We start from the raw sequence: 14356 nt of genomic DNA on the forward strand, positions 1-14356 counted from the left end.
ATGCATCATCTAAAATTAAAATACCGCACATCCAGTAAAAATGTCCATATTCTTCTTCTGGTTTCTACTTCTTCAGTAAAAAGCAATGAACAAAAAAGAAATTTTTTAACTTTCTTTCATTTCAACTATTATTTCTGTTTTTTATTTTTATATTACGTATAGATTGTTTTGGCCCATGACTTTTTGTTGTACTGTACCAATTTAAAGGAGTAGTTACTAATTATATTTCTATGTTGCATGATTATTCTTTTTTTTTTTAATATTTAATTTCGTTACATTAGTTTTGATGTGTGTTATTCTTCATATAATTCAGCTAGTAGCTAAAATTGTTTTTGTAGACTTTTTAATGTTAGTTTTGATTTATTACAATTGATAGTTTTATAATTATAAGTTTTCGTATGATTTAGTTAAATGATAGTATGTAATTTGATTTTAAAATTTTGGGTGCACCCACTGTAAAACCACTCATCTAAAAAGATTATTCACTCCTTCAAAATTTGAACATCTTTGGCGAAATTTCTAGCTATGCACTGGTTCTTCCATATATCACATCAGAAAAAAATGCTCTCCTAATAGGAATAATCTTCAATTACTTTAGTTTTTTGATGTACTTCTCTTTTAATTGCAACTGTATAGGAGTTTCAGTCATCTTCGTTACCGATTGAACTTTGTGTCGCTGCATTTGAGATGTTTAGATGGATTGCTCCGGAAGTTCTTTAAGTCTTTCTTACACATAGTTATCACTTTCATGAATAAACAATACGTCTTTAGTTTAATTTTTTACTATCCAGCTGAATATTATATTATGTAGGGGTTTTGACACAGTTACCCACAAAAATAAAACTATTTACTCTTGTCTACCCATAAACTAATTACATTTCCTACCCATGAAAGGTTTTGTGGGGAATTTTTTCTTTATTCTCCTATTCTTTTTTTATTTCTATGTTTCTTTTCTTTTCTTTTTTCTTTTCTCCTTTTCTTTTTTCTCGTTTTCTTCTTATTTTTTTTCTTTTTTCCTATTCTAATTTCATTTAGCTTTTTTTTAATATTCTTTTTCTCTTCATAATCTAATTCATTTACTATTTTCACTATTTTTTATTATTCTTTTCTTTATATTATTACTAAAGAAAAATCAAATTGTGTACCAATTAAATGTAGCTAATACAACCAAAAAATATTAACTAACATATGATACCAGTATAGTATATAGTTATACCAATAGGGTATACAATTGTACGCAAAGAGTTTAAAAAAGTTTAATTCAATTATTAAACTGAATAATATCAGTTGTCAATAAAAATTCTAAAAGGATCTAATTGTAAGAGTATACCGTTACATTATATAGCATACTATAATTTTTTTTTTGCATTTTCAATTTGCCTCTCACGCTGGGTAAAAGCTTAAAGCAAATTAAAAGGAAAAAAACAAGTGAATTTACGGGTAATAAGTATACTATTATAGTAGATTGTATATTATTACAGCATATTGTTACAGTATATTGCATATTATTACAATATACTATAACAATATATTGTATACTATAATAGTATACTGTTGCAGTATAACTATATACTCCTATAATATATTGTATACTATAGCGGTATACTGTTAGGTAACTGTATTTGCAGTATAGCTATATACTCCTACAACATATTGTATACCGTAGCGGAATACTGTAGCTGTGTTCTTCTTTGATTTTCAACTGAAAATTTCAATCCCAATCACCTCAAATCAGCTCCAAATGCTATCAAATTTCAGTATGAACTTCCAGAAGGTACTATAAGCAATATTTAACAGCACCCACTTTGAATCAAACAAGAAATCTTCAAAAATAAAATTGAGCTTCAAGCCCAACAATGGTGGATATTCAAATACACACAAAAATTTAGATCTGGAAAGCTTACTCGAAGAAACTATAAGCAATATTTTATAGCATCACATCGAACCAAACAATAAATCTTAAAAAAAAAACTATTTTCTTCCTTAAAACTTTACTATAACATATAAATTGAAAGTAAATACTATTGACAAAAAAGATAGAGACAGAGGGGGGTTGAGAGTGGGCGAGAAGTTTAACTAATATTTTCAGAATGGGGTTTTGACACAGTTCGGGAGTTGAGCAAAGAATTGGAGGAAGGTAAAATGAGGAAGAAGAAGAAGAGGAACATAATAAAGGCGGGTAAATAGTTTGGGGCGCATGGGTAGGAGTAGTAAATAGTTTGGGCTTGGGCATTAAAGAGTAAATAGTTTGGAATTAATGGGTATAAAGTGAGATTTTCTCTATTATGTATGCTAACAATTGGAATGAAATACATTATAACGCAAAGTGTTGGCCCGCGCTTGCACGGGCCAATCCCATCTAGTCCTTCAAATTAAGGGCATTTATTTTTTTATCGACTACTTATGCCTCATTTGTTTGCACTTAATGGAGGTCTGAATCTTAATCATTCAGATCTTAGACATTAAGTACGGTTGTTTTTAAAGTCTGAATCTTAATTATTCATATCTTAATATAAGTGTGTTTGTTTTTATTACTTTGCAATCACTCAATGGATCTGAATAGGTATGTATGATTAAGATCTATAACAGAGATTTAATTTCATTAAGGTACTATAAAATATTCATTATTAACTGTCGCCACCACCTACCATTATCAACTATCACCATGCTGCCGCCACCACCACCACCACACCACCATCATCCTCAATCATAGCTGCCACCATTATCGACCATCACCACCCGCTATCCCAACCACTCCGATCACCGTCATTCTCACCCACAATCAACACTCATCCACCTCAACTGACCACCCCATCACCATTAACAACCATAGCCGCCCATCATTATAACCTACCACCCACCGCCCACCACCGACCACCTTCCTCTGTCACAACTACTATTACCACCCGCCATATTAACTATCACCACCACCATCCTCAATCATAATCGCCACCACTACCAGTCACTACTAGCTACTAGCATGAACCACCATCATCAACCAAAACTACCACCAACCACTGCCTCTAGTCGGCTTACCCGTTAGCCATTATCACCAACAACTATCATATTTTAAAAAACTATATATTTTATTGATAGAATATTATATTAGTTAGTATTTTATTTAAATTTTATGTTTATTAATTTTTAAATAAAGATAAATTTTATACATTCAGATGTTAAAAATCAAACAATCTTAATTATTTAGTATTCGAATCTTAATACACATCTTAATACATTCAGATGTGTAATCAGATTCAAATGTCTTAATCTTCATACACATCTTGATATTCAGATGCGTATTCAGATTCAGACATCTTAATTTTAAAAAATAAATGAGGCCTTAGTCTCTTTCAATAATCATATTGGAGAGATGGACTCTATATCAGTATAACTAGTTAAATTACTCGTGCTTCACGCGGTGAGATATCATTAGATGCACAAAATGATTTTCTTTAAATTTAATAAAAGAGATAAAGTGTTTATAGTAGCAAAAAATAAAAAATAGGTAGTATTAGGGAAAAGGCATAAGTATCCCTCAACTATGATTGTGTCACGACCCGGAATTCCCACTCTCGGGATTGTGATGGTGCCTAACATTTCACTTGCTAGGCAAGCCAACGTTAGAAATAGTATTTAGATATTTTAAAAATTTAAATTAAATGATAATCAAGAAACTGAATAAATTGAGATAGAGTGAATAAACTAAAATAACAACGATACCTAGATACAATCCCGGAACTGGTGTCACAAGTACACGAGCGACTAGAGTACTACAAATAATAGTAATGAAAGCATAACTGTCTGAAACAAATTAAATAGCTAGAGAAATGTAGGGGGACTTCAGGGCTGCGAACATTGTGCAGCTGTACCTCAAGTCTCCGTCGAGCACCGAATCCGAGCAATCTACTAACCGCTGCTAGGACCGACTCCAAAATCTGCACAAGAAGTGCAGAGTATAGTATGAGTACAACCAACCCCATGTACACTGTAATGCCGAGCCTAACCTCGTCGAAGTAGTGACGAGGCTAAGGCGGGTCACTTACAATAACATGTACGCTGTATAATAACAATAATAGAAAGTGGAAAAAGGAAATGACGACAGAGCAGTTAACTAATAAAAACAAACTCAATCCTCGAAATCAGTGAATCTAGAAATATCAGTCCTCAGAATCTCATATGAAAATACTGAAAGCTAACACAATACAACAATGAGTACAATGCACACAATTTCTGTTGGGGCGAGCAACCCGATCCCACCATACAAATATAATCCTCCCTTATTTCACCATATTAATGTCAAGAATAACATATAAAATCCGTTGCGCGCACAATCCGATCCCATCATATACAGGGGCGGACCCACGTGTAAGGTTCTGGGTACTGCAGCACCCACTGACTCCGACGGGGACTTGGTATACTAATATAGAAATTTTATAAAAACTGATATAATATATTAGCAAGCACCCGTTAACCAAAAAGTCTAATGGGTGCTTTGGTTTGGAGGCTGAAGTTTGGGCGCTTGGAAACCTCAACGTCGCGAGATTGAATCCAGCCGGCAACGTTTTTTGTTTTCCAAAAATTAACACTTTTCCTTATTAAATGAATCGTTGACTTCCTTGTTTGCTTATTTATTACTTACCTTCTTTTACTTTCTTTTTCCCCATTTTTTAATTTCCTCTTGTTTACTAATTAGATGAGGAAAAGGAGAAAAAGAATCCTCCGCTAGTCAAAATATTGGTTGGCTTTCTAAAGATAACAAACCAAAATGTTAAAACAGACTTCCTCTCGGGCCTCGGCTTCTCCAGTTCTTCTTGTAGGTTTTGCAATTCGCAGGTTACAAAGTGAACAACAAGTTTTCTTGACCTCCACATCTCAAAATTAAAACACAAGGAACAAGTTAATAAGATTTGGTATTTTGATTTAAGCTAGAGATTTTGGGTATAAATAGCAATATTCTATCGAAGATATTGGGTTTTACAAATTACAATTCTTATTATCTATTCTTTGTAAAATAAATTCAGTAATTTTATTTATTATGTGAATACACCCACTGCTTGTAATTATTTTGTGGAAAATAAACAATAGTTATGTTTACTTGTCAAAAAGTGAAAAATAAATTTATCTCTATTTCTGACTTAATTTCAAAACTGATTTTCTTGGGGATAAATGTAGGTTATTAGCATCAGTTTGTGCGGTTGATGAATATATCCTCATTGGTTCAGTGCTTCAAAAATTTGTAAGTTTTCATCTTATCTTCTTGTCACGACCCCAAACCCGGTCGTGATGGCGCCCAACACTAATGCTAGGCAAGCCCGACCATTTACTCTCTCAACCCGAGCACAAAGCTCAAAACCAATTAATCAGATACTTAAAATCAAATATTAATACTCATAGTTGAGATACTCAATTAAAACAATACGAAATACTGATATAAACTGTAACTCCCAAAGACCTGGGGTCATGAGTCTAGAGCCTCTAACTAATACAGAGTCAAGAATCCTCAAAGTAAGTATGTTCTAAAGTACGAAAATAATAAAGGGATAAGAGAGGAGTCGGGTCCTGCGGACGTCATAGCAGCTACCTCGACCACTCCTGGAACTCTAGAAATCAGCGACTAGCTCAACTAAGCTCCCGAAGTACCTGAATCTGCACACAAGGTGTAGGGAGTAGGGGTGAGTACTATCGACTCAGTGAGTAATAAGCATATAAAATGTCTGAAGATAAGAAATCCACGAAATGCCACAAAGTAAAGCTAAAACTAACAGTCCAACACCTAACTACGAACCAACAGCAAAACAACTTCAAATATATCAGTCAAGTATAATGTAAGGATGCAATGCAATGCACATGACCGCTACGGCGCGTAGCCCGATCCATTTAACGTCGACGGTGCTCACTGGGGGTGTGTACAGACTCCGGAGGGGCTCCTTCAGCCCAAGCGCAATATAATCATATCATTCGCTGCAGCGTGCAGCCCGATCCATACTCAGTCCACAACATGCATATGAGTCACGTAACAGATTCAATTAATTTCCCAATTTCCAATTTATTAAGAAGAATATACTTTAGATATTTAACTTCAGGAAAAGTGACTTAGCATTTCATAACAGTGATTAAACACAGGACTGAGATCAATGATTATACAAAGCATGCTATCACAATGACATTCATCCTCTAAGGATGCTACAGATCGGCACAAGGCCCCAAACACGGCAATAAGCCCAAATATATTCAATACAGGGTGCGTATCAGTCGCCAATATAGAAACATTCTTGTTCGGGATGGACTAAGTCTTAATCCCCAGTCATAACCAATCCCGCACCTGCCATGGGGTGCGAGTCACGCCCTACAATAGCGTCACAGTGTGATAAGCCGGGGTTTCAAACCCTCAGGCCATCATATACACCAACTACTCACCTCTATCCGGTGGTAGAATGGTCCGCAATGCCTTTTCCTTTCGTATCAACCTCCTCGCGCGTCGAATCTAGTCAAAATCACAACGAATACATAAATATAGGTTAAAGAAACATAACCCAATCAAAAATACTCGAAAAGTACTAAAATTCACGAAGTTGGTAAAACCCGAGTCCCGGGCCCACTTCTCGAAAAATTCCGAAAATCACACCAACCGATTCCTCGTCTCGCCACGAGCCCGTACATATAAAGTTTACCGAAAACGGAGCTCAAATGGCCTTTCAAATCCTAAAAATTCGTTTTCAAAAACCAAGCCCTAGTTCTTCACAATTTCTACCCACTTTCATGAATTTGAGTGTTGATTCTTCCATAAAATGGTGTTTTCTAATCAAGAGACTTACCTCAAATCAATATCCGTTGAAAACCCTCTTCAAATCGCTCAAAAAGCTCTCTTGGCGGAGTAAAAAATGTTTTCTTATCTTCTGAAATTCGCGAACACTGATTCATTAAAACCCTTCAGCAATTTTCGCTTCTGCGGTCCCGTAACCGCTTATGCGGGACAGCTTCTGCGGCCATATGACCGCTTATGCGGTTTTTCATTAAATCCTTGGCCTTCCGCTTTTGCGCCCAACCATCCGCTTCTGCGGATCTCACCATTCCGCTTCTGCGGCCTCATTTTCGCCTATGCGGACCCGCTGAAGCGATACCCCGTCCGCTTTTGCGGAATTACCCCGGTCCCTCATGGAACGCTTATGCGACCTCTTAGCCGCATCTGCGGAACCGCTTCTGCAGCTCCTTTTCCGCAGATGCGGAAATACCAGAAGCCAGGTGCACCAGACCTGCAACAACATCAAGATTCTCCGTTTAACCACCCGAAATCACTCCGAGGCCCCCGGGACCTCAACTAATAGCACCAACACACCCCAAGACCTTATTCAAACTTGTTCCAATCATCAAAACACTATCGTTAACATCAAAATCATCGAATTACCACAGATTCAAGCCTAAGTTAAACTAAAACTTCCTAAACTTGCATTTGATCTAAAACCCGTCCTAAACACCTCCGAATGATCTGAAACTTTTTACGCATATCCAAAATCACCTAACGGAGCTACTGCAACTGTCGGAATTCCATTCCGACCCTCGGATCAAAATCTCACCTACCATCCGGAATTCACCAAAATCCAACCTTAGCCAATTCAAGCCTAATTCTACACCGGGCCTCCAAATTCAATTCCGATTGCGCTCCTAAGTCACAAATCATCCCCCAAAACTAGTCGAATCATCAGAAATCCATTCCGAGCCTTCTAACTCATAAGTCAACATTCGGTTGACTTTTCTAAACTAACCTTCTCATAAAGAAACTTATTGTCTCATTTCTAACCGAACTCTATCAGAATTACTTCAAATTCTTCAAACACATATAATGAAACATATAGAAGCATAAAACGGGGAAAATGGGGCGGAAACTCCCGTAACGACGGGTCGGGTCCTTACACTTCCGAAAGAATAAATATTTCTGATATTTTTAGTGATAAAGAAGTGTGATCAATTTTCCGGTGCAATGTGGTTAAATATGTTGTTATTGCTTTATTATTTGTATTGTTATAGAGGGGCATGAGTTCCCCAATACGATTTAGTTGAATTATAATTGAATTTTAGGTAAAATCGAATAAAATTGAATCTTATTCTGTTGGAATATTTCATCAAGCTTTGTGAATTGAGATGGATAGGTTTGTCACAAGAACGAATATTGGGCAACCAAGTTCTAGTTCTACTAATCCATCTATTGCTTCATCCATAGCTTCGGAAATTCAGAGGGACACATTTCTTTCTGATCTTGATTTAGAATCTCCCAACGCTGATCCGGGAGATAGAAAGCCTATTACAGAATACAACCCTAATATACGTGATGAAGTTAGAAGACATTATATTCAAAAAAGCCTTGTCAGCCTGCGAATCATGACTTTTTCTAAAACTAAGTTTGGGAGGATAATGCGTCAGTTTTGTCCTGGTTGGTTTAAGGGTCAACATTCTAAGTGGTTGGAGTACAGTATATCAAAAGATGCTGTATATTGTTTGTGTTGTTATTTGTTCAAAAATGAACATGAAAGTCATGGAATTACGAGAGATGCTTTTACAAAAAATGGCTTTAAAGCTTGGAACAAGGCTATTGAAAGATTTAAAGCTCATGTTGGTGAAATAAATAGCATCCACAACAAGTGTTTCAATAGGATGCTTGATTTAATGAATCAATCACAATCAATTCGCACTTCTTTTGACAAATAGTCTGAGAAAGAAAAAAGTGAGTCTCGACGTCGCTTAAGTGCTTCAATCGATGTGGCAAGATTTCTTTTGAGACTAGGTTTGCCATTTTGTGGGCATGATGGGAGTCAATCTTCTACAATAGAGGTAGTTTTCTTGAGCTTTTGCAATGGTATGGGGATATTGATCGGGATGTTGGAAGCATTATATTAGAAAATGCTCCAAGAAATGAAATGATGTGTTCTCCAAGTATTCAAAAAGATATTTTTGATGCTTGTGCTAAAGAAACAATCAAAGCTATCATTGAAGACATGGATGGGGATTTTTTCGGGATACTAGTTGATGAATCAAAAGATATATCACACAAGGAGAAAATTGCACTTTTTTTGAGATATGTTAACAAAGAAGGCGAAGTCATAGAGAGATTTGTTGGTATTGTTCATGTTAGTAATACATCGGCTATGTCATTGAAAAAGGCAATCTGCTCTTTTCTTTCTAATCACTCATTAAGTCCAACGCAAATACGTGGGCAAGGTTATGATGGGGCTAGTAACATGCAGGGAGAGCTAAATGGTGTCAAGACTTTGATTTTGAATAAGTCTCTATCAGCATATTGCATTCACTGTTTCGCTCACCAATTGCAATTAACACTTGTGGCTCTTGCAAAGAAGCATTCAGATGTAGATGACTTTTTTTGTATAGTTACTAATGTCTTACATATTGTTGGAGCATATTTTAAGCGTAGGGATTTGCTTCGAGTACATCAAGCTGAAAAGTTAGAAGAGTTGCTCAAATCAGGTGAAGTGCATACTGGACGAGGATTAAATCAAGAGCGTGGGCTTCAACGACCAGGTGATACTCGTTGGGAGTTCTCATTATAAGACGTTGGATAACCTTATTGTCCTATTTCCATCGATTATTCATGTTTTTGAATTTACTGCACGTGAATGTCCAAACTATGCTGACAGGATTGTTGTTGAAAGTCTTATGGGTAAGATTAAGGAATTTGATTTTGCTTTTATGTTGCACTTGATGTTAAAAGTTTTAACAATGACAAATGAGTTGAGTTGTGCTTTACAAATGATGGATCAAGATATTGTCAATGCTATGAGACTCCTTGCTCTTACAAAGCAACGATTACAAACGATGAGGAAGAGTGAATTTGGATCTTTAATGNAAGATGTCTCTTCTTTTTGTGACAAACATGATTCCAAATATGGACGCTGGCTACTTTCCTGGGAAGTCGAAGCGTAGAGCTCTTGATGTTACATATTCTCATCATTTGCGTGTCGATATTTTTTATGCTGTTATAGATTTGTATTTTCAAGAGCTTAATCGTCGCTTTGATGCTGTGAGTACCGACTTACTCCTCGATATGGCTAGCTTAAATCCCGTTAATTCATTTGGTAATTTTGATAAGAACAGAATAATGAGGTTGGCCGAATATTATCCGAATGAGTTTGATAGCAGCAAGCTTCGAGATCTCAGTTGTCAGCTTGATAGTTTATACTTTATGCCCGTGGTGTTGACAAGAGGTTCTTTGGCTTGAAGGGAATTAGTGATCTTGCTAAAGTGTTGGTTAAGTTAGATCTGCATCAAACTTGGCCACTTGTTTATTTGCTTATCAAGTTGACTCTCATTCTTCCTGTTGCTACAGCTTCTGTGGAACGAGCTTTCTCATCCATGAACTATATTTCATAACAGCATCGGTGATGAATTTTTAAATAGTTGTTTAGTTTGCTATGTAGAGCATAAGATATTTGCAAGTGTCAGCAATGATGCTATTATTCATCGTTTTCAACATATGAAAAGTCGTCGAGCACAGTTGTGAGTTGTGACTAAGGAAGTCCTTTTTTTGTAAGATAACATATTAAAATTATTATCTGACTCGTGGCTAGAAGTCATATGTGATAATGACAATAGTAATCATATTTTTCTCATTAATTTTTTTCATCGCCCCGTTCGAATAAATTGCACTTATATTATATGATTGATAGCACCTTTATATTAAAAGAAAGTGAGCACCCACGACCTTAAAATTCTGGATCCGCCACTGATCATATAATCAGAATCAATATCATAATTCTCCTTTATCTTACCATATCAATATAAAAATCACATATAAAATCCGTTGCAGCACGCAACCCGACCCCACCATATAATCAAAATCAATATCATAATCCTCCCTTATTTCACTATATCAATATCAAAATCACATATAAAATCCATTGTCGCGCGCAACCCGATCCATAAAAAAATTTAATAAATGTAACCAATCCAACAACTCAATTCACAAGAATCTCTACGATTAAAGAATATAAAAGCAACACAATAAAGGAACCCCGTACCAAATCTAGGAATGCTACAATTAATACAAAGCAACAAGACAAGCCAAATATATGATAGTTAAAGTGTACAAGTAAGACAGTTAAGGCAAGTAGCAATTAATCATGGAATCATGGAAGAAAGAAACATTTCAATACAAGAGTATATATATGACAAGTAACAAGTTACAACATAGAAAGCAATTAAAGCATGTAACAGTTAAGACATGGAATGGGAAAGCATGGAAACAATTATTTTGACGGCGTATATAGACTCGTCACCTCGCATATACGCCGTTACACACGTAATTCACATAACATACAGTTCAAGGGTTCCTAATTCCCTCAAATCAAGGTTAGACCCAACACTTACCTCGCTCCGCAATCAAATCAAAGCTCAACTGGGGCCTTTCCTCTAAAATTCACCTCCAAACCAATCCAATCTCATCAAAATCGACATAATATTAACAAACAATGCTAGGGAAATCAATTACAATACGTAAACTTAAGATCATTACACTTTTCCAAAAATCCAACAAAAGTCAACCACGAGCTTGCTTGGTCAAAACCCAATATTCGGACAATATCCAATTATGTGATTAGTTTCGAAATCCGACCTCAATTTGAGGTCTAATTCTCAATTTTACAAATACCCCCAATTCTACCAAAATCCTTAATTTTCTACCATGAAAGAGCATAAACTAAGGTTAAAAACCAATGGGTGTTGATGGAAATGGAAGAAAACGAGTTAAAGTATACTAACCTACGAAGTGGGGATGAAACTCTTCTTCAAAATCGCCTCTAGGTCGAGCTCTAATATAAAGATGGTGAAAAATGAAGAAAATCTTGTCTTTGGGATATTTTAAATCACTGGCGTCAGGTTTTCATCGCGTTCGCGAAGGACCTGACACAATGCGAAGCAATGCAGCCCAAATGGCCTTCGCGTTCCCGATGGCTCTTCCCCCTGGCAATCGTGTTCGCAACCATATGATCGCATTCACGTAGAACGCTGCCCAGCTCCCCTACAATACCCACAAAGCTTCGCGTTTGCGGAGGTCGCGTTCGCGAAGGGTAAGCACCCTCCACTTCACGTTTGCGACCAGTACCTCGCGTTCGCGTAGAGGAAATCCTCCCCAGTCCCCATCTATCCTTCGCGATCATGGGAGTAGCTTCGGGATCCTGAAGAAGGATACACCAGATATCAGCAATTGTGAAAAGCCAGCAATCCATCAAGTGCGGAAGGTTTGACCGCAGATGCGGTTCGCACCTGCGAGATTTGTACCGCAGAAGCAGAATCTGGTCTACTAAGTGAAAACCGCAAAAGCGGTTGCTTTTCCGCATAAGCGGGACCGCAGAAGCGGTCCCTTGTTCGCAGAAGCGGAAACACCTGTTCAGAAAAGGGAATTTCGAGGGTTGTGTTTCAAAAGTTGGAAAAATCAATTGAGAGCTCGGGAGAGGGCGATTTTCAGTGGGTTTTGAAGTGAAGATCATTGGGTAACGTTTTCTTAATCCCTTTTAGTTGTATTCCATCAATATATAGCTTAATCCATCATCTAATTTCGAATTTGGCATCAAAATGGGAGAAAACTTCTTAGACTAAACTATTGAGTTTTGAGCGAGCATTTGACCTTCGATTTGGGAGATTTTTATATGGTTAGACTCATGAGAGTACGAGGGTTCTGAAAACGTGAAAATTATTCGATTCCGAGGCAATGGCCTGAAGGGCATTTTGGTCATTTCACATAATTTCACGCCGTAGCTTTGAATTAAATAGCAAAACCAGTTGTTTGCGATGTTATTTACAATGTGTAATTGAATTGAATAGATTTGGGCCATTTGGAGTCGGACACTCGTGGCAAGAGCGTGGTTTCTAGTTGATATTGAGCCGGTTCGAGGTAAGTGGCTTGACTAACCTTGTGTGGGGGACCTCTTCCCTTAGGACATGATATTTGATATTTGAAAGCCTCGTACGTGAGGTGACGAGCGCGTACTTGAGCTAATTGTTGGAAATCCGTTTTTACTTGAAGTATTTAAATTGGGTTTTCCTTGCTTACCTGTTTATTTGAATTGTAAGTTTATCTTATGCTAGTTTAGAGAAGCATGTTTAGTTGACTTACTTGCTTAAGGCTTAAACTGTCTTGTTTGTACTACGTGAAGCATGTTAGGCTAGGATTTCTATTACTTGTTCTGAGGTTAGCATTTGTCCTAATGTGTTGGGCTGTTATTGTGTGTTTTAAATTGGGACTACGGGACAGCATCCCGGGAGATCCCCCTGTACTTGTTATGTTCTGGATTGAGGTGCAGGATACCAAGAGATCCCCGGCACATGTAAATGTAAGATTTGAGGATACCAAGAGATCCCTCGTGTAAATGATGAGGATACCAAGAGATCCCTAGCGTAAATAATGAGGATACCAAGAGATCCTCGGGATACCAAGAGATCCCTAGCGTAAATGATGAGAATACCAAGAGATCCCTAGTGTATATGATGAGGATACCAAGAGATCCTCGGGATACCAAGAGATCCCTAGTGTATATGATGAGGATACCAAGAGATCCTCGGAATACCAAGAGATCCCCGGCTATTACTTCCTGTTGTGAGCAGTGTTCCTTATATTGTTTTGTTTCTGCTTCCTATTACCGTTTCCCTTATTTATCCTGTTTAGATTCTTGTTGTAAACTTTATCTATACTGTTTCCCTTAACCTATTATATATTGTGTTTACCTCAGTAGGACCCTAACCTTTCCTCGTCACTGCACAATCGAGGTTAGGCTTGGCACTTACTGAGTACTGATGTGGTGTACTCATGCCCTTCCTGCGCATGTTTTTTTCATGTGCAGATCATCCAGGTACCTCTACTCAGTCGCACTATCCTTGAGGCGAGGAGATACACGGAGACTTCGAGGTATATCTGCCGCGTCTGCAGACCAGGAGTCTCTATTCTGTTCCGGCTTTAGTATTTAGTTTATTCCTTTCCTCTCAGTTGCTTAGATGTTCTGGAGTTAGAGCAGCGTACTATGTTTCTGTTAGCCTGTGGTTCCCGTGAGTTTCCGGGTTTTGGGATTTATGTTGTAGACTTCCGCATTTCTTTTGAGTTATATAGGCCGAGTGGCCTTACACTCAGCTACTATTTTAGCATGTTCAGTTTTTAATTAAATTTTTCCGCAAGTCGAGTTAATTTCCGCATTATTAGGCTTACCTAGTTGTAGGAACTAGGTGCCATCACGACATGTTCATGGAGGGTGAACTGGGGTCGTGACAATGCTCCTTGTGGAAGAGTAGTCGGGGTACTATTTCGTCGTCAGCTATTTTATGTAATGATATATTGCGTCGTATGAGTTGTGAGATAACT

At 37.2% G+C, this 14356-nt stretch overlaps 2 protein-coding genes across 2 annotated transcripts; both read left to right on the forward strand.

Moving 5' to 3' along the window:
- The first annotated feature begins 8139 nt into the window (after positions 1-8139).
- On the forward strand, positions 8140-8703 carry LOC109218930 (zinc finger MYM-type protein 5-like). The gene has a single exon (XM_019383326.1). The coding sequence runs from the start codon at positions 8140-8142 to the stop codon at positions 8701-8703; it is 564 nt and encodes a 187-aa protein (XP_019238871.1).
- Positions 8704-8915: 212 nt separating this feature from the next.
- On the forward strand, positions 8916-9560 carry LOC109218931 (zinc finger MYM-type protein 1-like). Its single transcript, XM_019383327.1, has one exon. It carries the CDS (start codon positions 8916-8918, stop codon positions 9558-9560), a length of 645 nt encoding a protein of 214 aa, XP_019238872.1.
- The last annotated feature ends 4796 nt before the right edge of the window (positions 9561-14356 follow it).

Source organism: Nicotiana attenuata, unplaced genomic scaffold (genome assembly GCF_001879085.1).
Source record: "Nicotiana attenuata strain UT unplaced genomic scaffold, NIATTr2, whole genome shotgun sequence".
Lineage (NCBI taxonomy): Eukaryota > Viridiplantae > Streptophyta > Magnoliopsida > Solanales > Solanaceae > Nicotiana > Nicotiana attenuata.